At 44.1% G+C, this 21044-nt stretch overlaps 1 protein-coding gene across 1 annotated transcript in view; it reads right to left on the bottom strand.

Moving 5' to 3' along the window:
* Nucleotides 1-18179, bottom strand: part of SRGAP1 (SLIT-ROBO Rho GTPase activating protein 1) — a 144662-nt gene extending 126483 nt beyond the window's left edge. The window contains 1 exon segment of the mRNA XM_066319103.1: nt 17565-18179. Coding sequence (XP_066175200.1) covers nt 17565-17631 — 67 coding nt within the window. The 5' untranslated portion in view covers nt 17632-18179.
* Between the last annotated feature and the right edge of the window lie 2865 nt (nt 18180-21044).

Here is a 21044-nt window from a genome sequence, read left to right as displayed (position 1 = left end):
AATACCCAAAGAGATAGGTATTTAGGGAAATGGACTACCTTGTGCCATGTCTGAGAGCTCTTCTACCCAAACAAGAAACAGAATCAATGGTTTTCCAGCAACAGCAGTCTTTTGTCATTGTTGGATTTGGCATTTAAACTGCAGAGGACAGGCATAGGACAGATGACCAAATTCACCATCACCATCTTTTTGAGCTTTTCCTTAAAAAAACCTAATTTAAGACAGATTATTCCATTGCCTCATTGCACACAGTAAGCCAGTAAACATTAAACAAACCAGTGAAACAGAAAGCCAGCTTCAAACCTGCTAGGCTTCCTCTTACCAGTGTCTGATGGAAAGAGGAGCTTAGTTTGTTTTGTTTTTTTTTGCCAGAGGTAATTTCAGAAACAAAGTAAGAAACCCTTGAAGCTATTAAGTATTATTCCTTAAAAGAGCCAGTTTTATAACTTACTGCCCACTGGCAACTTGCTGTAAAGAAGGTTACTGACTTCAAGACCTCAATAACACAAAGCAATGTAGACCCCAGAACATACCAGAAAAGTTTCATTATCATTCTTTATGTTTAAAGGAAATACTGTATTTTATTTATGTCACACAAAGTAAGTACAAAGTCGAGTAAAGGAAGAATGCAATTACAATGCACGTACCAACCTAATGCAACATATTAGGACCATGTAAACACCGCTATTCATTTTACACTGCAATAAGGGTATCTCCTGGATGAAAAATCAAAGACAGTAAAAATCCCCAAACCACTGAATAAGCTGAAAAACATCTCCTTAAAATATCTTGACTTGAATCTCAGGGATTGGGAGAAGGCAAATCATATCTTAAGAGTTTCTCAAATAAAAACTACTGGTTTATTGTAAACTCGGCACTTAACTTTGTAAATAGATATGCTTCTTTCAAACTTCCACCACCCCCTATTGTTTCATTTATCTGACTTAATGCAAATTTTTCTTACACAAAGCAAGAAAGAATGCAATTGAAACTCCTGTCCTAATTAAAGACTGTCTTGTTCGATTGACTCAATATGGTTGCCCAGAAGAACAATACATATTTAAATCTCTAATCCCCACAAGGGAAGAGAGTCCATTTGGAGTTCTGCAGTAACTATAACAACCTTGCTTGGGGATGGAATACTGCTAAAAAAATACGTGGTAATCTAAACTTACTTCCTGACTCTAACCTCCACACCACGTAACCACTGATCTTTAAATTTTTAAGAATTTGTACACTTACAGTCATGTGCAGCTGCCTCCTGTACCAGTTCATGAGGTTTGAACTGTGGAGAGGGTGGAAGTACAGACCACTGCAAGTCAGTTAGGTATAGCATCACAATACACCACAGGATTTGCACTACACCCAATGAGAAAAAAAAAGGGACCTACCTCCACAAGCACCCACATATCTCAACTCTAGCCCTGGTAATCAGCAGGAAGACCTTTAGGACAGCAGCTTTCAGACAGGCTATAGTTTTTACATTCAAAGAGATAAAAGTGACCAAGAACTTAATTTCACTCAGATCCAAAATTTCATTTTCCATCTTGGATTTTTGTAGACAACCTGCAAATAGGAGCCTGCAGCTAACTGAGCTATTTAGTCTGCAGGATGGCAAAGAACCACAATATCAATGCCACTTGTAAACTCTATCAGTGAGAGCCACTTGCTGAACACACCATCTTGGTTAGAAATTTGCAGATGACTACTGAAATGGTGATGTTCAGCTCTGTTTGGGGACATAATATAACCCAAGAGGCTCCCAAAGGAAATGACTTACAGCTCCTCATTCATCTTCTGACCAAGCATATTACCATCCTACACGTAATTCCAAGTACAATCACAATATAGTCAAGTGTGCATTCAGTAGTGGGACAGAATCTGCAACCAGTCCCCAGATATGTAATGTGTTAATCACATCACTCTAATTACATGATGTGCATTTCAGGTCACAAGACAACAGTATAGCTAGTCACAACAGAGTGAGGGCATGTATGTTTGTGAGGAAGTGCAGCAGAAAGCAAGATTTTGGTTAAAAAAAAAAAAATCCCCAACCAACCAACAAAAAATCCCACCCACACAAAACCCTTGTAGTAATAACCAGGCCCACAGCTTGCCCCAGAATCCTACCCAGAGCGGCTCTCTGATGGAGGTGGTTCTGATAGCCTGGACCTGGTCTAGGTTGGCTGTGTTTGTTCAAGGCCACAGAGTATCATCACAAAGGATTCAAGGACTTGCATTACAAGTAACAAAAGTCATCACTTTCTGGTTAGTGATCTGTATTTTATATACACACAGACGCTTCATGTTCAGCAGTGCAATTCTGTCATCAAGATACTTTTCTTATGACAATATTTAGAGAAATGCATAATTTAGGGAATAAATAATATATACCTGTAAAGCAATTCAGTAAACTTATATGAAATATAAAGTCAAAACTTTTTAATATTAACACAACTTTTGTTTATGAGGAAAAAAATCATTCTTGTTCTTCAATAGTCTATGGAACCTTCATTCCTTCAATATTGCAATTTCAATGCTAAACATATTAATAGAGTCATAAAGATTCAGATTATGTAATAAAGACAGTGAAAGCAGATGATAAAATGCTGTTAACATTCATTTACAGCAGCTGGGAAGGCCCTGCCAAATGTTGCTTTACATAACAGGTCGTGACGCTCTGACTGCATTAAGCTTTCTGATCACTCTTCCTTTATCTGCTATGATTGTGAACACAATATGAGACAGCGCAGACTAACCAATGGATTTAGAAGCCCTTTCAAGCACACCACCATTTCAAAGGTTTAAAAGATTAAAACATCAAAAAGAGCCTTTTGGTTACTACATTTGTGCTTTTGCATTTTATAATGCAGACATGAAAGTGACATTCACATCACTCTCCATTACCTCTGCAATTCAGTGCCTCCAGTAAATTTTAGAAGTGACTTTATTTTATTGTGCTATGATTTAGTTAAGCTATTTGCAAAAAGGGAAGTAACAGTAACTTGAAAACATCACTGCTATGGTTTTCACAAGGCACCTTGAGTACTACTGAAACATTCTGTAATGTATGTATAATCCCACCTACAACCTATGCTAAATTTTATTTTATGAACTGATTCAAGTGACAGTTCTTGCTTTGTTTCAGTATATTCTGCATTACATTTCCTTTGTTTCAGAACAGTCTTTCCTACACTTAAGAAGTCAGGATTCCAAAAGCATGGATCAGATCCTGCAAGTTCTCAGGCAAGTATCAGCCAGAAACACTGACTGTGGGTCTGGGTCTGAATGTCCTACTTCAAAAATGATGACTCATAGTTGGATTCTTTTGTATGGCACATTCCCATGCTAAAATTAAGCCAAATTCTTCAGACATTATGGAGATTAGTAGCCCTAGGAAGGTTAAGAGCTCTAGTGAGGTCAACAAATTTATGTGTGTGAAGTAAGCAAGGCTGTCGTAACAGGACACATAGCAACCATTCTGCTTGTAAAAGCAGTACCACTTCATTCATCCCTCCAACCCTGCATTAGTTAGCAGCTATTCAGTGCACTGAATGCATTCAAAGCCTATTCCATTAACTGACTAAAATTTTACTGCAGTGCATTTTAAAGTTTTCCTGTAGCCAAGGCACATTAGAGAGCCCCAACATGCCTTTATACAACTGAGAAGTTTCCTCAGCACCTACCAGCCCCATCCCCATCCCCATCCCCATCCACATGTGCCACTGCTTCAGCAAAGCTCACCTTATTGCTTAGGAAACCATCTAAATACCAGACCTGGGCAAAAATCTTATTCATCATAGGAAAAATAAATTCCCAAAGAGAAACACCAGTTTCATCAATACTCATTCACTGTTGTGAACAAGGAACTTGGTACTCCATTTTTGTTTCAAGTACAGCTACCTTTACTACACTTAAGGAGACTCTTGTCAGTCCATTCTGTCACCTGGAATTAAGATGTCTCCTCACTTTAAATTAAGTCCCCTTGCTTAAGTTAGAGCAGTCTTGGCCCTGACACAGGAGAGGCCAAAAGCTTTTTTTTTTTCCCCACTATGTCAGGTTTGTTTGCACAAGAGCTATACAAGAGGTATGTCTTCCCAAAATCAGACTCTTCAGATGAGAAAGGGGTAATTCCAAAGTTAGAAGCACACTGTAATAGGAATAATGGCCTGTATGATCCCAGTAACAGGTCTGAATCCCCACTGCAGGGTTTAAGTTACATAGTTTAAGTTACAACCCAAGCTCTTTTCCAGAGCATCTTGCTACAGACCTACAGGTAAGATGGAGTTTTCAGTGATCACAGCTAATCCCATGATCTCCCACACTACTGATACTTTACATACTGACAAAAAAAGTAATTACAGAGATGGAAGCAAAAAAAGCAATTAAATTGATTTTCAAATATCCTAACACAAACAATGCTAAGCAAAACCGAAGCCACATAATGTCAACAGTATGTGCTTTTCAATTCAGATATTACAATAAAAAACCAACAGATTACATATAAATAGTTAGGGAACTAAAATTTCCCTAAATAATAGGGAAATTTAAAATAAGTCTTTGCATGTATCCTGTCTCCTTATTTACAGCATCTTCAATACACTTATAAGCATACTCTTATTCAGTAGGAACTGCTAATGATTCATGATGCATTAGCTATTCATTTAACCCAGCAGTCAATTACAATTATAAAAAAATTATCACATAGTTACATAAATTATCAGATAACCGAATGGAGTGCAAACCAGAACTAAGAACAAATTGTCCTTTCCAATGCAAAACACATCAGTGCACAAGTTCAGAAGCATACCTGGAGGGTCGTCTTGAATCCACTCTCAAATTAAGTGGAAAAGAACTCAGACATTTTCATCTTCTTGCCTGATTCTCAGCAATGGCACTTCGCATACAGCTGTTCAAACAACCTGACCTCACCACATATAGCTGCAGCAGTAGAAGTAAAGAACAACTCCATTAATACACCAAAGTAAAGCCCCAAATCAGTAACAAGTATCTTGGCTTCTTGTAGGACTGTCTGCTGCCCTACAAAACAGTTCTGCAAATGAAATAACTGGCATGACTGATAAAGAGTTCTTCATTTTTCCTCCTTACAGATATATTAATGCATAGTAATCATTCACCTCTAGACACTAAACCCCAAAACATTCACTGTTATTTGACTAAAAACTGCAAGTTTGCCTTGGTAATATTTGCAGACCAACTGCCCTTCTTTCCTCCTTAAACATCAGTTGAAGTAATTTTTCTGCCCTCAAAAAAAAACCCAAACTCTACTCTTCACAGATATTAAATAAGCCAGGAATATTTGCTGAGTAAGTTTCTGGTGGCTGCAAAAAGAAAAGCTGTTTCTGCAACTCAGGCACCTGGGGACCAGAACTGCCATGGGACAGAGGACCGACTATGTTGTATGGAGGCAGTGCTGCAGGAAGAGTCATTGAAGCAAAGGTTCAAGCAAACAGACATTCATCTGTGAACCTTTAAAATAACTCGGAGCAAACATTTCTTTCACAGATTATCTGCAAAACTAGAGTGTGCCATAAATTGGTGCAAATCCTGAAAGGGCTTTAAGATTAAAAATTATTACAAATGAAACAGCTGTGGGTTTTTTCTGTATACTGTGATAAATAAGGTATCCTCTGAACACTCCTCCCTCCAGATTAATAAAGTAAGTATTCATAATTTACAATGGTCACGTAATTATCTCAATCCTACAGTCCTCCTCCTTTTCCATTCCTTTAAAAAAAGCAGAGCAGGAACACACTCTTGCTGGAATTCATGGAGAGCCCTATCTCTCTGGGGCCTGCTCTAACTACCAGGCAATGGATTCATAATCACCCTGTAAATAATTAAATATTCATTAAGTCTGGGAAAGAGCTTGAGAGCTTCAACAAGAAACCAGGGAGACTTGTCCAAGAATACTAAGTTCCTTAGTTCTCAGAGGAATAATTTGCAAGGTGGGAGATCTGCACTCAAGATTCAATCTTGAGTAAGATAAAGGTAGCAAAATACGGAACTGAACTCCCCACGCAAATGCTCTGATCCCTAAGAAGGACACACTGATCAGATTCCTGATGCCACAATTTCGTACATATTCTCACATGGCTCAGCAGAAAAAGCAACATTTTTAGGTCTACTCTGGAGGCAACTCAGATGATATCATCATGGCACTTTGCCAGCTGGAGGCAAGGCAGTTTCTGGTCTATAAGTATTAGTGATGCTGCATTTCAAACTATAGTACAGTTTAGTAGTATAATAAACGTGTAGGCCAGTATCTGCAGCCACTAAACATACTAACACCTCAGAAGTGAGGCAGCAACCAAAGCAGAACCATACATGGCATCTGAAAGACAAACACAAGAGCTAGAGTTCTTTTAATTTAATCCCATGGGATATTTTACACCCTAAGCCTCTCTGAGCCCTCATGGAAGACTGAAAACTGTTACTGTAGCCTGAAAGTCTGCCCTCTTAGGCCTCAGCAGAGACCCCAGTCTGCCCCTCGCACCCCCCCTATTACAGAGGCCATACTGGCACCACCAGGAACAACACAGAGCTATACTGAACTCCCAAGCAGGCCACTATCCAAGCATGTGCATGCAACCTCATTGAACAGATCCTCTGAACACCCATATCCCTCTCACCAGCAAGCCCACAGTTTGCTTGTCAGGGAATATATATTGAAGTAATTACACTTTGGCTCTTACTTTCATTGATTTTTTTCCCTTTAGATATGCAAAAGACAGTTCTTCCTGCGCAACGTTGTCCAGAAAGGTTTCCCAGATGTGTGAGTCCCTCCTCAGTCCTTAGCCAGACCATGCAGCAGATCCTCCTGGAAGTTACACTAATGGAGGTGGAAAATACTGTGACTGGCGAGCATGACTTTATAAGGGCAAACTGTGCTTTAGAAACTTGGTGGTCTTCTGCAATACAGGTTACAGCCCTAGTGGATTAGGGGATAGCAACATGTCACGTACCTTGACTTGTGCAGAGCACTTGAAACTACCCCACACGACGTCCTTGTCTCTAACCTGGAGCCATATGAGTTAGACAGACGGACCACTTGGTCAATAAGGCTGGATAGTTTCGCTCAAAGAGTTGTGGTCAACAGCTTGACATCTAAATGGAAACCAGTGGTGTTGAGTGGTGTTCCTCAGGGGACTGTATTGGGACCAGGGCTTTTTGACATCTTTATTGGTGACACAGACAATGGGATTGAATGCACTTTCAGCAAGTTCACGAATGACACCAAGCTGTATGGTGTGCTTAACATGCTGAAAGCAGCGATGGCATTTAGAGGCACCTAGATTGGCTTGAGAGGCGGGCCCCTGTAAAACTCATGAAGTTCAACAAGGCCAAGTGTAAGGTCCTGCATGTAGGTCAGGATACTCCCAAGAACAAATACAGGCTGAGCAGATAACAGATTGAAAGCAGCACTGAGGACTTGGGCATGATGGCTGGCAAGAAGTCCAACATGATCTGGCAATGTGTGTTTGCAGCCCAGAACACCAAACACACCCTGGGTTCCATCAAAGGAAACATGGCCAGTGGGCCAATGGAGGTGATTTTTCCCCTCTACTCTGCATCCTGCAGAGGGAGGCATCCCACTCAGAGAGGGGCAACATAAGGGTGGAGACCTGCTGGAGCAAATCCATAGGAGGGCTATGAATATGATCAGAGGTCTGGAGCATCTCTCCTATGAGGACAGGCTGAGAGAGTTGGTGCTGTTCAACCTGAAGAAGAGAAGGCTCAGGGGAGATCGCAGAGTAGACTTCCAGTACCTAAACGGACTATGAGAGCTGGACAGGAATTTTTACAAAGGCATGTAGTCATAGGAGAAGGGGTAATGGCTTTGAATTGAAAGAAAGTAGCTTTAGATTAGATTAAAGGAAGAAAATCTTTACTCTAGGAGTAGTGAGGTGAGGCTTTTTTCCCATTAAGGCCACACGATCATGTTCACAAGGCATCGTCTACTGCACCATCCCACAGGTAAAGTGGGAATACTGCTTAAGAAGCACAGGATTTGACCCACAACTACAATATCATGGCATCAGAAGTGGCTGGCAATTAAGGGATTACAATACGGTCCACCATAATCCGATGAGCTCGGCTGCAGAGACTGCTCATCACAGGCTGCTGGGGAAGAAGTGATGCCGGGCATGCTCTGCGATGGCGCTCACTGCCACCAGGCTCCTCCACAGCACCCTGGGAGGAGAGGAGCACCTTGCAGGTGGAGACCTGCTACCTGCACTGGGCTGCCTCATCTCTTCTGCAGAGGGGAACCTTCTCCCACTCTGCACATGGTTGTGATTTTAATGCTAAAGTATCTGAGCAGATGAACACTTTGATTCTATTTTCTGTCATTACATTAGGAATCTCACTAATTTTATGCACTGTTAATTGGAAATTAGGAGGGCACAAATGAAGACAGCTCCCAAAAAAAGGTACATAGGACAAACAACCCTATTACATTGGTCTTGAACCTCAAGTAGTCTGCCAGGCAGCAAGCACAGCGCAGTTGTCAAGTTCTTAAACACACCAGTTATCCATATGCACAGCACACACAAAAGCTAGCTTTCTGCTACATAGCTGGCTCCTCAAGGAACTAGTATTATTTAAGCCAAGAATGCAGACATCAATTTTCAAAATACACAAGGCACTTATGGATAAGAACGCATACACTTTCATTTCTACTCATCAGCAAATGATTTGCAAGAGGTAGAGCTTGCTGTGCTGTCTAACCAGTTATAGCAACTTCGGTGTAGTAAGAATCTTATGATAAAGGTTAAGAACTTTTTTCTTTTTAGCCTGCCTCTGAATGCCTGCATAAACACTGTCAAAGAAATAAAAGTAACTTTTGCCTAGTAACTTAGTCACAGCAATTAGTCACAGAGACCAGTGTTGAAATATATGACAAAAGAAGAAAGTCTTTTTGGGGTTGTTTTTCTTGGTTTTAGCAGAACAAGCAGAGTAACAGATCATCCTGGTCTATATTTCAAAAATTCAATTAAGCAACTTATAATTATTTCAATTTCTCCATTATTGTGTAAAACAGTAACTTAATTGTTGAGTTAAAAAGTTTCAGTTGAGATGCCTGCTCATCTTGGTACTGAATGAACACTTTATTTTGCCTCTGACCTGATGCTTTAGATTGTTTATCCTCTCTCCGCTTAAAAAAGAATCAGAGGGGAAAAGCAGAGAACAGCAAGGTTTCAAAAGAGACAGGTTGTCTCAAAAGGGACAGAAAGAAGAGTCATACAAGAGCCATCACTGAATCTTATTAGAGTTCTGGTGTACTCTGTACTTTGTAAACACGAACAGATTCCTCTGATTTTCAGGAAGCAGATACTCTGGAACTGGCTAAAACAGTAGAGACCGCTCTCTTTTTTCCGTAAGAAAGGATGTACACTGCAAAGTGAAAGGAGATCAGCTTGTCTCCTTATTTAGTTTTCCACACAGAGCAAAGCCAAAAGTGTGCACCACTCCATTTGTGACACCCTGGAAGAAACAAGCAGCATCTCAAAGACTCCCTACAAAAGACAGCACCAACAAACTACTAGCAGATTTTACATGCAGAGTAATTCAGATGAGTAAGCACTGAGTCAGTTAAGGAGTCTGCATAGTTTACATGAATCTCTAGTCAGTTTTGTTTCCCACAACAGCTAATTATGTAAAGGGTTACAATCATTACTTCCTGGAAGTCATCATCTGGTAAGCCAGCTGCATTTGCTTTTTATTCCCAATATAGCTAACAAGAAATACTGCACCATAAGTGTTCTAATTATAGTTTTTGTAACTTCTATTTTACAATAAAAAACTCACTTAAGTCTAGCTTATTTCGTGAATGTTTTGGTTAATATGCTAATTCAGCTCCCTTGCCTGCTTGTCAGCATTTCTGCATCTATAAAGGAAAGTCTCAAGAGTTTGCAACCGAAACTAAAGCATGTTTTATTGGTCAGTAATAGATAGCATAACAAAGTTAACAGGAATAGTCTAACTGCTGAATCCATGATCACATTTCTAAGCAAGTTCTACTGAATCTTTTTTGAGAAAAATAGACAAAGAAGTAGTATTTTTCCCTTCTCATCACCTTAACTAAAAGCAACTCCTTAGATCTTATGATCAATGTAAACACAGATCAAGAACGCACAAACCTTAGGAGAGACTTCATTAAAGACAGATCAACTGCACTATCCTGCCCTGGACAGAATCTGGAGTAAATATGACCATCTTTATTTCATAGATATGATAACAGAAGAGCCAAATCATAACGCACACACTTTCTCCACAACATTTTCTTGGAGCATTTAGTGAGTTTTCCCTTCCAACCTGCAACACCTGCCCTATTAACAGATGTCTAAAGCTGGGATTATTTTATTGTGCCAACTGTGAACTAAACCAAGCATTTACACCCTCCAGAGAAGACAGGAGAATAACATGAAGTCATGACAATGCCCACATAACAAGCCAGTTCTTGGAAACAGAACATCAGATTTGCTTGGGGTTATTTCCAAAATGCTCTTCATTTTTCATAATGACATTATATCTCAAGCTCAGGATTTATCAGTCACCTCCAGGTAAAATTCAAATTTCCAGTGGGTTGTACCATGCAACACTGTATATTGCATCTTGCAATTCATACAGGGATATGCCTGAGAAACAGTGACACAGGAAAAAAAATGAGAAGGAAGGGATTCTTAAAGAGATCTTCCTTGATCAGTTACAAAACTGAAATTAACTGAAAATGGCTTTGAGAATATGAATGCTTTGCCTGGACGAGATGGATTAGTGGGAAGAGCATGGGTAAAACACCTTTAGCCTACCAGGTGGCTGTAACACTTGTGATACACTTCAATGTCTACCAGAAGATGACTTCCACAAGCTGCAGAAAACAGTAGATTCCAGAGGAAGTAGTGCCTCAGGATTATGGCTCCATTACAACAGATCAAAGTGAATTGTTTGTCTTAGAGCACTCCCACAGGACCAAGCCACCACACAAACTGCCAGAACAGCCTGCAGTTATTTAAGTCTTGGAAACAATGGGAAAAGTAGTGATAACCAACTCCTTTAGTTTTAGTGCCAGATACAGCCTTGATAATGTAAAAGATACACAGCAAGCAGTCTTCCTGTGCAGACAGCTGTCTCTTACCCAAGAGATGGACCTGGACCCACGCTCTCAGCAATGGCCTCTGTGCTTCGTCCCAAGTATCTGCTACTGCACAGCCCACCAGCCTCATCCTTGTTATTGGTACATAAGCAGTGATTGCTACATAAGCCCGTTATGATTGCTATCATAAGCCAGTCACTGTACCTTCAACCACTGCCTCCGATTTTCAGCTGTTGCTCTTCTTCCACATCCATATGTATGCATCTACACACATACCCCCACAATCTCTTGGACCTCAGGGTGTGTGGCACAGTGCCCAAGAGACAAAAAGCAGGGAAAGAAAAGATGAAATAACTTCAGGAACAAGAGGCCATTCATGACTCACAGCTCCCAGACTGACCAGCACAGTGGAAGGTCAGCCAGCCTTGCCTCAGAGATGGCCAGCCCTCGATCACATCCTGCCAGACAGCTCACAGCAGAGAGGACAGGGCAGATCCCTGGAAGGGTCAGGCCCATACATGACAAGGTGGGAGAAGTCACTCACAGAGGAAATGGTGCCGTAAGACAAAAACCTGCAGGAAGCAAAAGTGGCAGCACCCCAAGCACAGACAGCCCTGCTACACATTTAGCCTAATCGCTCACACACAAACAAACCCCCACACTCCAAAGCCTATTTTGCCCTGTGAAAGCTGAGCAGTAAGAGTAGATTAGACTCTAATAGGGATTAATACAAGTTAAGGTAGCAGCAATTTCCACTAGGGAGACTAGAAAGGTTAGATGTGGGATAGCATGACAGGTAAATGTAGGAAGGGTTGGGAAAAAAAAAAGTAAAGGGAAGAACAAATACCACAGGAGCTTGCACTGACACCTGCCTGGCTCCATTTGTGCTCTCCCTCATGTCCATCCCTGTCCAAAGCAGAGATCTGACATGCTGCACTGTCAAGTCATGGTCAGTGATTTCTAACAGGCTGTGTAATGGTCAGGAGGGGATTTCTTATCCAATCTCAACAGCACTGACCCACTTTTTTCCAGCACTACCATCTATCACCTCTGACTGACAAGGAGGCCAGCTTTCACAAAAGGCAAAACCTAACACAAGCAAAGTCTGAAGCAGAAAATTGAAAGAGATTTGGATCCCATTCTGTCTTACTGAAGCTACTTCAAAGCTATGTTTAATTTTATTAGCAACTAGAACTTCAGTTCATAAAAAAATGACCAATAAAAGATAATGGCAGGAAATTAAATGACCTTAGCATGATTCAGAGAATTGCTCTGCAACAGCACAACTCCATAGAAAGTATGCTTGGAAAAGAAAAAAAAAGCCCCAAAGAAGTGATCATAAAAAGTTTCCAAATTGCTTCAGAGGCAAGTTAGAACTTTATGTTAGAGACTAAGAAAATGTGTATCTACAAAACATATGCATTAAATATGCATTATGATTGCCATACTGCCAGAAAGAAACGCTGCTCAGACAATCCATTCACCTACTTTTTCATGTGTGCTTTAGTAATCAAGACTTTATTCATCTTTAAATTCAAGTAAAATAATAAATGTAGCTTCACTGTGGTGCACGAACACAGCAGCTACAGTGTGTGCTCAAACCAGGAAAAAAAAAAAGTACTTTCCTGACTCTCATTCATATTTTCAAAAAGGCATGAAGAAAAGGTATTTTTCCCTTTAATTATATAGAAAGATTAAGAAGCCAAAACCTCTGAAGTTCTTCAGTAATGACCTTAGGGAAGCAGGCATTTTGCAGGGCTCCCCCATGCCACAAATACTTTGATACACAGCATAGTGATAAATCAAGTTCCTTAGTTTTTATTCCAAGAAAGCTGTGGAAGATTAAGAGTACTGAATATGTTGGTTAACAAAAAAAACCACCAGAACAAGACAAAACTCAAAACCAATCAACCCAAAACCAACCAAAAAACTCTTCAGTTTATAACTGAACTGTGTGAATCTGCAAATACCCCTTTTCAGCTGCATAGGCAACTACGAACTCACTAACATCCACCTGGACAACTGGAGTTTGCACTCAGAAAGGATCAGAGAGCTGGGAGAAAATGGTAGGGGAAAAGATACGAAACTTTATTACACAACATAACTCCAACTAGAAAATAGCACGGAGAACAATATCCTCTCTGTATCAGACAAAGCTGCGCATGTGGTCAAGTTCTTTGACCAGAAAAATTTCTGCTAAACCACACTTGATAAACTTGAACTTTGAAAACTGGCATCTACTCATCACACTTTTTTTTAAATAAACCTCAAGAATTCTGGCATCATCCAAGGTACCAAACGTTTCATTACAAAGACTTTATTCAAAATAGCTATCAGTTTACTGAAACAACAGCCTGATTTGTACTTCAGAACTCAGCCTTTCCTCAGACAGGCTTCAGTTGTTGTTTTAATGGGAAGTTGAAATTCAGTTACACAATTCAGAATTTTCATTTTCCATAAAAATTAGTTAGGCAACGTAATACAGACTGCTACCAAGTTCTTTCTGATGAAAAATAGGAGTATTTTGTTCTGAAGAAGGTCACACAAATATTGATCTTGGGGAAGCATCTTCCTCTGCAAACTGCTTTTGGGCTTCCGTTTCCACTAGGTCATTTCCAACCGAAAAATGAAGGTGCTAAAAGGAGGGATCTAAGCAGCTCTTCCCTCAGCCCTTTTCAGTTGGAGATGCAGTTGCATAAGAAGGCTGAGACTTACACTCCAATAATTCGCAACAGTTTTACACACCACACAGAGGATCTCTTGGAAAAGACGCGCCCGATAATTAGTCAATACAATGCTTACCTACTCAAAGCACATTTCTCCTGTGCACGGAAGGCCAGTTACAAGTCCTAAGAAGGCAAACGTGCCAGTTTAACATGAATGATTGAAAAGCTCCGGAGCAGTATATCCTTAATCCTCTTGCTAGTACGAGAGATTTATTTTTCAGAAGGATAAATTTCCAAAGGGAGCCAGGTATTCAAGATCTCACCAGCTTACTCTTTACCATACTCAAGACACCCACTCACAGACATTAGAGGATGCTCTAGTATTTCTTCCCTACTGTGAACTGCACAGTAACTTTATCAATAGACACTACTTGACATTATCAGCAGTACCAAGGAGCAGCCTGTCCTCAGAATATAAAAAGTAAGATAGGCTACTACAGTCAACTGTGCCTTGAGTTAAAGCATGCCATCTATAAATCTAATACAGTCATACAGCAGAAAGGTAATACTTAACTATACCACCAGTCTGTTGCTCATCTAAAGAGTATTCCTTTCACTTTCTAGCTCTAGTTGTACACCCGCCGCCCCACTGCAAGGTTGGTAAAACTACCCCTAATGACTTCAGAGTGCAAATATAATTACCACATTCTTCAGAAAAACACAGATACAACTGATACTGTGGATGACCAGGAAGATTTTATTAGTTCTGTTACTTTCCAGGTGCCTTCATGTCTATAAAGTCAGGTACCCATGACATCATAATATTCTTACATTCCCCAAAACAACAGGTAAAGGTATCCAGCTAGACAGATCTAACTTCATTATTAAAACACCCTTAAGAAATATTCTTCTGCTTTCTATACAATGTGCAGAGAAGTAAACACACTTACCTTATTGATTCAATTGCAACAGTTCTTGACAGAAGGTAGATAAAGAACAAGGATGTAGCAAAAAAAGGTGCAAGAAAATGCTCTGCACAACAAGTCAGAAATACCTTGTTTACTTCAGCTTGACAAACAGGCAACATTTACAGACTTTCTGCTGTTCCTGTATGACCTCTACTAAAGCAATAGCCAAACTAGTGAAACTGCAAAAATTCCAAGGAGAAGATGTCAGTTTACACCACCCAGGAACCAGGCAGGACAATTTACATCTGTTACTGCTTCCTATTTGAGGAGTTAAGACCAGAATAGCTATGTGAAGAATGGCACTATCAAATCCTCATTTCCAAATCTGGCACCATATACACACCCTACAGGGCATGTACGCTGCAGGCCCCTCTTCCTCCAGTATTAATATTCAGACATCTTAAGGCAGGATTTACAAGTGCACACATCAGTGGCGTGGTTTCTGAAGCACTAACGCAGATGCTCAGCAAGCTGGGCTCAATGCAATCTCACAGCAAGGTACAGGAGATACGTGCTGCTGCACTCCTGTGCACACGCCTGTCCAGAGGCCCTCAAATGGCCAGTCTGCTGCCCAGTTGTCCACATCCTTCAGCAACTAAACACATCAGCAGTGAGAAATCAGCTAGCCATTGCAAACACCAGAAATCACAGGCAGCAAAAGCAATTTGGCCACACCCTTTCTCCTAACCTAATGTAAGAAATCCCAGGCAGTATATAGGGATCTGACTTTCCTGAATTTACATTCCCTTAAAGTTACCTTGCTGGCTAATTAGGGCTGATTCCTTAGGCCTTGAATCCTCAACATCAAAAAGATTTTCAAGGTATCACACAATGCCATTACTGCTTTTTTGTAGTATCACTGAGCTAGTGTCAAGCAGAATTTTATATCTTAGCACAGACAATTCTTGCCACCTGAAATACAATCGTAGTGATGCTGGTTAAAGAAAAAAACATCTTTGATTACAATTGCTAGCCCAGCATACATTTTCAAACAGCTGCTAATCAACAATAAAAACAAGACAGTTGGGTGGGACCAGACTGCACACACCCCAGACCACCACAAAGAAGCAAAGCAAGTTAAAATTCCTATTAAGGTATATTTACAAATGCCACCTCCCCCTGCAATTATGATGGGCAACCATGACACCAAAGGAGAGTCAGGTTATCAACAGTACTGCATGCCTTAATCTTTGGTGTCTTTTGAAATGATACAATATACATAGCCGAAGGGCATGGCATTTTTTCTTCATTATTCAAAAGAAAAGACTGGCACATATAGCAACTGGCTGCAGATAATAAAGGCTGAGCCTTTATCAATCAAGTTAGGAGACGAAGAACAGTGCACACTGTGCAATGAGCTTAAGATCTCAAACATTTTTTATGCTCACTGACCAAGACAAATCTGCACCATGTCCACAGAGAGGCTAAAGCGCCAACGCTTCAAGGGCTCAATGGCAGTGAATACACCAGCTATGTGAGAGCTGCCTTGGCCCTGCCCATGTCAGACAGACACCTGAAGTGTGGCTTACCTGCCAGCTCAGACCCTTCACTGCCCACCTGTCTGGCACACGTCTTATTTTAAGCATAGATCCTTTCCTGGACACAAAAAGACTCCCAATAGTGACAGATATTTTTCACAAAAAGTTAAGCTCAGGAAGAAAAAAACCTCAAAAACTACCTCTTATGAGGAAAAACCCCAACAAAACTACGAGCATTGCCTTGAAAAACTGATGTCACAGGATGAAGTGAGAGGAAAATGTATTGTGCAAGTACACAAAGTCAATAAATCTTTCAACGACTGAGGAGTGGTCCCTCCCACCCTGTTCCAGACGCCTCATATAGAAGGTTCCCAGCCCTCGCCTGCGTGGAGCAGGAAGGCTGTTCCTGAAGCCCACGGACATGAGGACATGCTCCATCTCTGCACGTTGCAGACTGTGGGCAGCATCAAGGAGGGAACACCCTACCTATGTAAAGAGCCCACCAGCATCGTTTCAGAAAGCAGAGTACAGGTCTTGCATAGCTTTTTACATGGCGTGTTTCAGGTTCGCATGCATCCCTGGATTTATTACAATTTTTATATTATGCAGCATTTTCCCCGACAGCACCCAGAAGGATGCGCACCAAAAGACCCACACCCCACTGCCATGTCGCTACTTTCCCAGTCTCTGTTCCACCCAAGACACTGGCAGAGGGAAAACGCTAGGCGAGGAAACTCGAGGGTCTGGAAGCACCGGCGGCTCAAGCCAGGATCTGCCGGCGCTGTCCTTGGCACAATAGTTGGATGCGATACAGCCGGGCGATGCGAGGCTGAAATACTTCCTGGGATGGCTGAATGGGCTCATTCAGTAGTCAAGGGCAATTCTTTTATTAGCCGTCTTCTACAGCCCAGTACAGAAACTACAGCCCTGAGGGGAGGGTGGGAGACACCAGCCATGTGCCTCAAGAAAGGGGTATGGCTTAGCATTGTCTCTCGCCTCAGCAATTGACAAGCTTTTTTTTGTCTTCCCTTTCCCCTTCCCTCCCCCCCACCCCCGGGCGTTACCGAAGTCGGTGGAGGAAGGGAAGGTGCTCGGCCGGGGCCGGGCTGTGGAAGAGCCACCGCAGCTGCGGTCCGGCCCCGGCCCCTCGGACCCACCGGCGCCGCCCGGAGCGCTGGGGGGAGCCTCCTCCCTCGCCTTCTCGCCGCTCCCTCCCGCCCCGAAGTTCGGGCAACTGGGACCGGCCGGCCCGCCGGCGGGGGAGGCTCGGTCGGCAGCCGGGGGAAGGGGCCGGCAGGACACCGCGGCGGCTTTCCCTCTGCCTCCCCGCGCTTACCTTTCACTTGACTTTCATACTCCGCTATAATCTCTTTGTCCTTTTTGAATCTGCTCGGGGTTGACATTATCCACTCGCTTCTTCCGCTTCTCCGCCTTGTTCTAAATTATTTTCACTAATTATTCTTGTTTTTCTGGAGGAGCTCCCAAGTTGTGTCAGGCGGCCGCAAGCCCGAGCGAGCGCGGCGGCCGGTGAGGCGCGGGCGCTGGCCCCGCGGGAGCGCCGCCGGCACCGGAGGCGGCGAGGCGGGGAGCGGCGATCAGACTAACCCCGGCGCAGGCACCATCGCCTCCCGGCACCGCCGCCGGCAGCAACGCGGTCCGCGGGCCCGGGGCCGCCGCAGGGCGGGGCGGCGGAGCAGCGGCCGCGGGGCACTCGCTTCCACTAGGCGAGGGCGGGGGCCCGGCGGCTGCGCCCCACCATTGTTATCTCTGCTCGCGCACCCGGGAGAGGGGAAAGGAAGCAGGGAGAGAGCGGCGGGCGGGAGGCAGGCGGCCGTGCTCGGTCCGTACGCCAGAGACACCGGTTACTGCTGTCGCCGCGCTCGCCTGGGTGGGAACTCGGGGCCGGCGCCCCGCCGTGACTAACCCCGGGCGGCAGCGCCGCGGCGCATGTCCCAACCTCGCGGGGCGAGCAGTCGCCGGCTCGGGTGGCTCCCCCGCCGCGCCCTGGAGAGGTGTCTCCGGGAATAAAGTTCTCCCCGCCCTCCCGCCGCTGTCTCCTCCCTTCCTGCCTGCCCGCCTGCCCTCCCGCCCCCGTCCTCGCTCGCCTTGTCCGCCCGCTCTGCCGCCCCGCCGCCAGCCCCGGGCCGGACCCCTGGGTGCCGCGCCCGCTCGGCCCGCAGCCGGAGGCCCAGCAGGCCCGGACGGCTCCACTTCGGGCGGCGGTGGGAGGAGGGAGATCCCCGCTCCGCCGCCCCCATCGAGCACACGGTAGTCGGATGCCCTCGGGGGACAGCGGTGTGAGGCCGCGCCGCGGTTGCAGAAGGACCTTGATCCAGCGGGGAAAGTTAAAGCCCCGTGCTGTCGTCAGCGCCAAGCCGCCCGGGGAGGGGGAAGCCGGAGGGGACAAGTGCCTTTGGGGACCCCATGTGCCTCTCCGGAGGCAGGGCACGGCTGCACCGGTGTTCGTAGGGGCCCGGACCCAGAGGGCCGGAGCATGGCAGCACTCAAGGGGAGAGCTGCACCCTCGGCACAGCAGGTCTTGCTTCCACCGCTTTTGTCCGCCCGGTGCTCACATGGGGTGCAGCTTGTTCTCGAGGGCCAGCATGCCTGTGTGGGGCATTCCCCACATCTCCTCCGGGAAACAAGCAAAGCTGGGCGGGAGGCCGCCCAAAATGCTGTTCCCTTGGGCTGTTGTGCATGGCACGCGTATGGGCTGGCCCTGTCTGACAGTCCCGTTCGATGTTAGCTTTAGAAGGATGGATTCCAGCCCAGCAAGCAGTGGTGCACAGCCCACCCTGCAAAGCTGGGGCTGGGAAAAGGGGAAGAAGATCATCCAGAAGGGCAGGAATAGCTGGAACTTGGACCATGAGGCACGTTGTCAAAAGGGCCTGAGTGACCCTGGCATGCCCTTGGTCCGGTGTACCTCCAGCTGCGGTGGGGACAGCCTCTTCTGCCTGGTTCAGCCCTTGGGGACTGTGGAGGATGAGAGCTGGCTGCCAGCTCTGCGGGTGCAGTGAGACCATGCCTGCCGGGAGTCAAGCACAGTGGTTCACAGAGCTGGTACCTACACTTCTGCAAGGTCCCTGGCTGTAAGGTTGGGAATGCAGAAGAGCTCAGGTATGGCTCAGGTTGTACAACTAATTTTTTTCCCCCCAGCTGCTCTGAAACTTTGCTTTTGCCAGAGAAGAGCTTTCTGGAAAAAAAAAAATTGAAAAAGCAAACTGTTGCACTGCTGCCTTGGGATGAACAAAGTACATGGCTGTCATTCATGGGTCAAAGCCAAAAGTCAAACCAAGGCACAGCTTCAGATTTTGAACTGCAGGCAGGTCAGCTCTGAGGAGGCTAAAAACAGGCAGGGGACTTTCTGGAGACAGGGCTCCATCGATGTCGGGTATGTCCAGGAATGATTAAGAAAAGATGCACACTAGTTACAATGAATTTCTAAGATGGTGGCTATATAATTTGTGTGGTGGAAGTTTCCAGAGATCCAGTCCTGGACAGCTAGCTCTGATGCTGCCAGGACTTGACTCTTTGGGACCAACAAGTGAATTGTGGGATCATCTGCAATTGGGAAGGTTCAAGATTCAGCTACCCAGTAATTTGGCTGGATTTGAGCTTGGGTGCTGTGGGGACCTGGTGCTCAGAGAGCAGTGGCACAGTAAACTGTATTCATGCAGACATTCTTGCTTGTGTTTGTATTTAATTCTTATAAGCACCATGCCTTGGTGTTACAGTTGCTCAGTTCCACACCTCAGCATTTCAGCAGTAAGTGTACATATGTCCTTTGCAGTTCATTTTTCATTAGGTACCATGCTCTTCCTGCTGGGGGATCAGGGTAACAGGATTCCTGTTCCCTTTTCCATCTTCATGTTTTGTTCTGTGTAATTTTATTTCATTTCTTCCTCTTGCCCTCCCAGTGCAATCTTTTTCCACTCTGATCCCAATCCAGATCACCTAACACTGTCTTAGTACAGGAGGTTATTGTCTAAAAACAATTAAAAAGTTTAGGTTGGGTAGTCAAATTACATCCCTTGAATAAGAAACCCAGCCTGAAAAGAGCAGTCATCTCTGTAATCCCAGCCACTTTGATTTTCATCTCAACCTTTGATGCCAACATCTTGCCTCCTAGCTGTTTAAGTCCATCTGTTTGGCTGGGGACTGGCTGATTTACAAGACAGTGGGCCGTATTCCCTGGGAACATGAGGCACTAGCTGGAGATTAGCTGTAAGTCTTGTCTAGTCTTTCAGAGCACTGTGTTTTTGCAAACAGGACAGGGAACAGTGCTTAAGTCCCCTTGTGCCCTGTGTGAAGTTATGCAAGCTGACACCTATAGCCAGGTCAGTCCCTTTCTCCCTTACCTAGGACTTGGGCATACAAACCATGTCCAAATATGGTTGAAAGTGTAGAAATGTTCTGGCCGTCCTTTCCTGAGTCCTGAAGAATGCAACCCTCTCTTACCACTGAGCCTGTGCTGGAAAGACTGTAAAAAGAAGAGATAGGCTGAATGCCCATGCCTACACCATCCATTCCCTCTGCAGTACATCCTGCATCCAGAGAATGAGCCTGGCTCCACAGAGCCAAAACAGAAGCTGCAGACAGATTATGTTACTGCTTGAGAAGATGAAGAAACCACCTTTGGGCTCTGGAGACTGACCTCCCTGTATTCAGCCCTCAGCTCAGTGCTGTCTGTCCATGGTACACTGAGGAAGGATGGGCCAGGGAGCCAGCAGGCTTGAGTATGCAAGGCTCAGAGCTGCGCAGATTCTGGATCCCTGAGTTAGGGTTGGACTCCAGGACAACCAGGATTGAGCTGGCT

The sequence above is a fragment of the Sylvia atricapilla genome, chromosome 5 (assembly GCF_009819655.1).
Source record: "Sylvia atricapilla isolate bSylAtr1 chromosome 5, bSylAtr1.pri, whole genome shotgun sequence".
In the NCBI taxonomy this organism is placed as follows: Eukaryota; Metazoa; Chordata; class Aves; order Passeriformes; family Sylviidae; genus Sylvia; species Sylvia atricapilla.
This window is presented reverse-complemented; position numbering and strand designations above follow the sequence as displayed.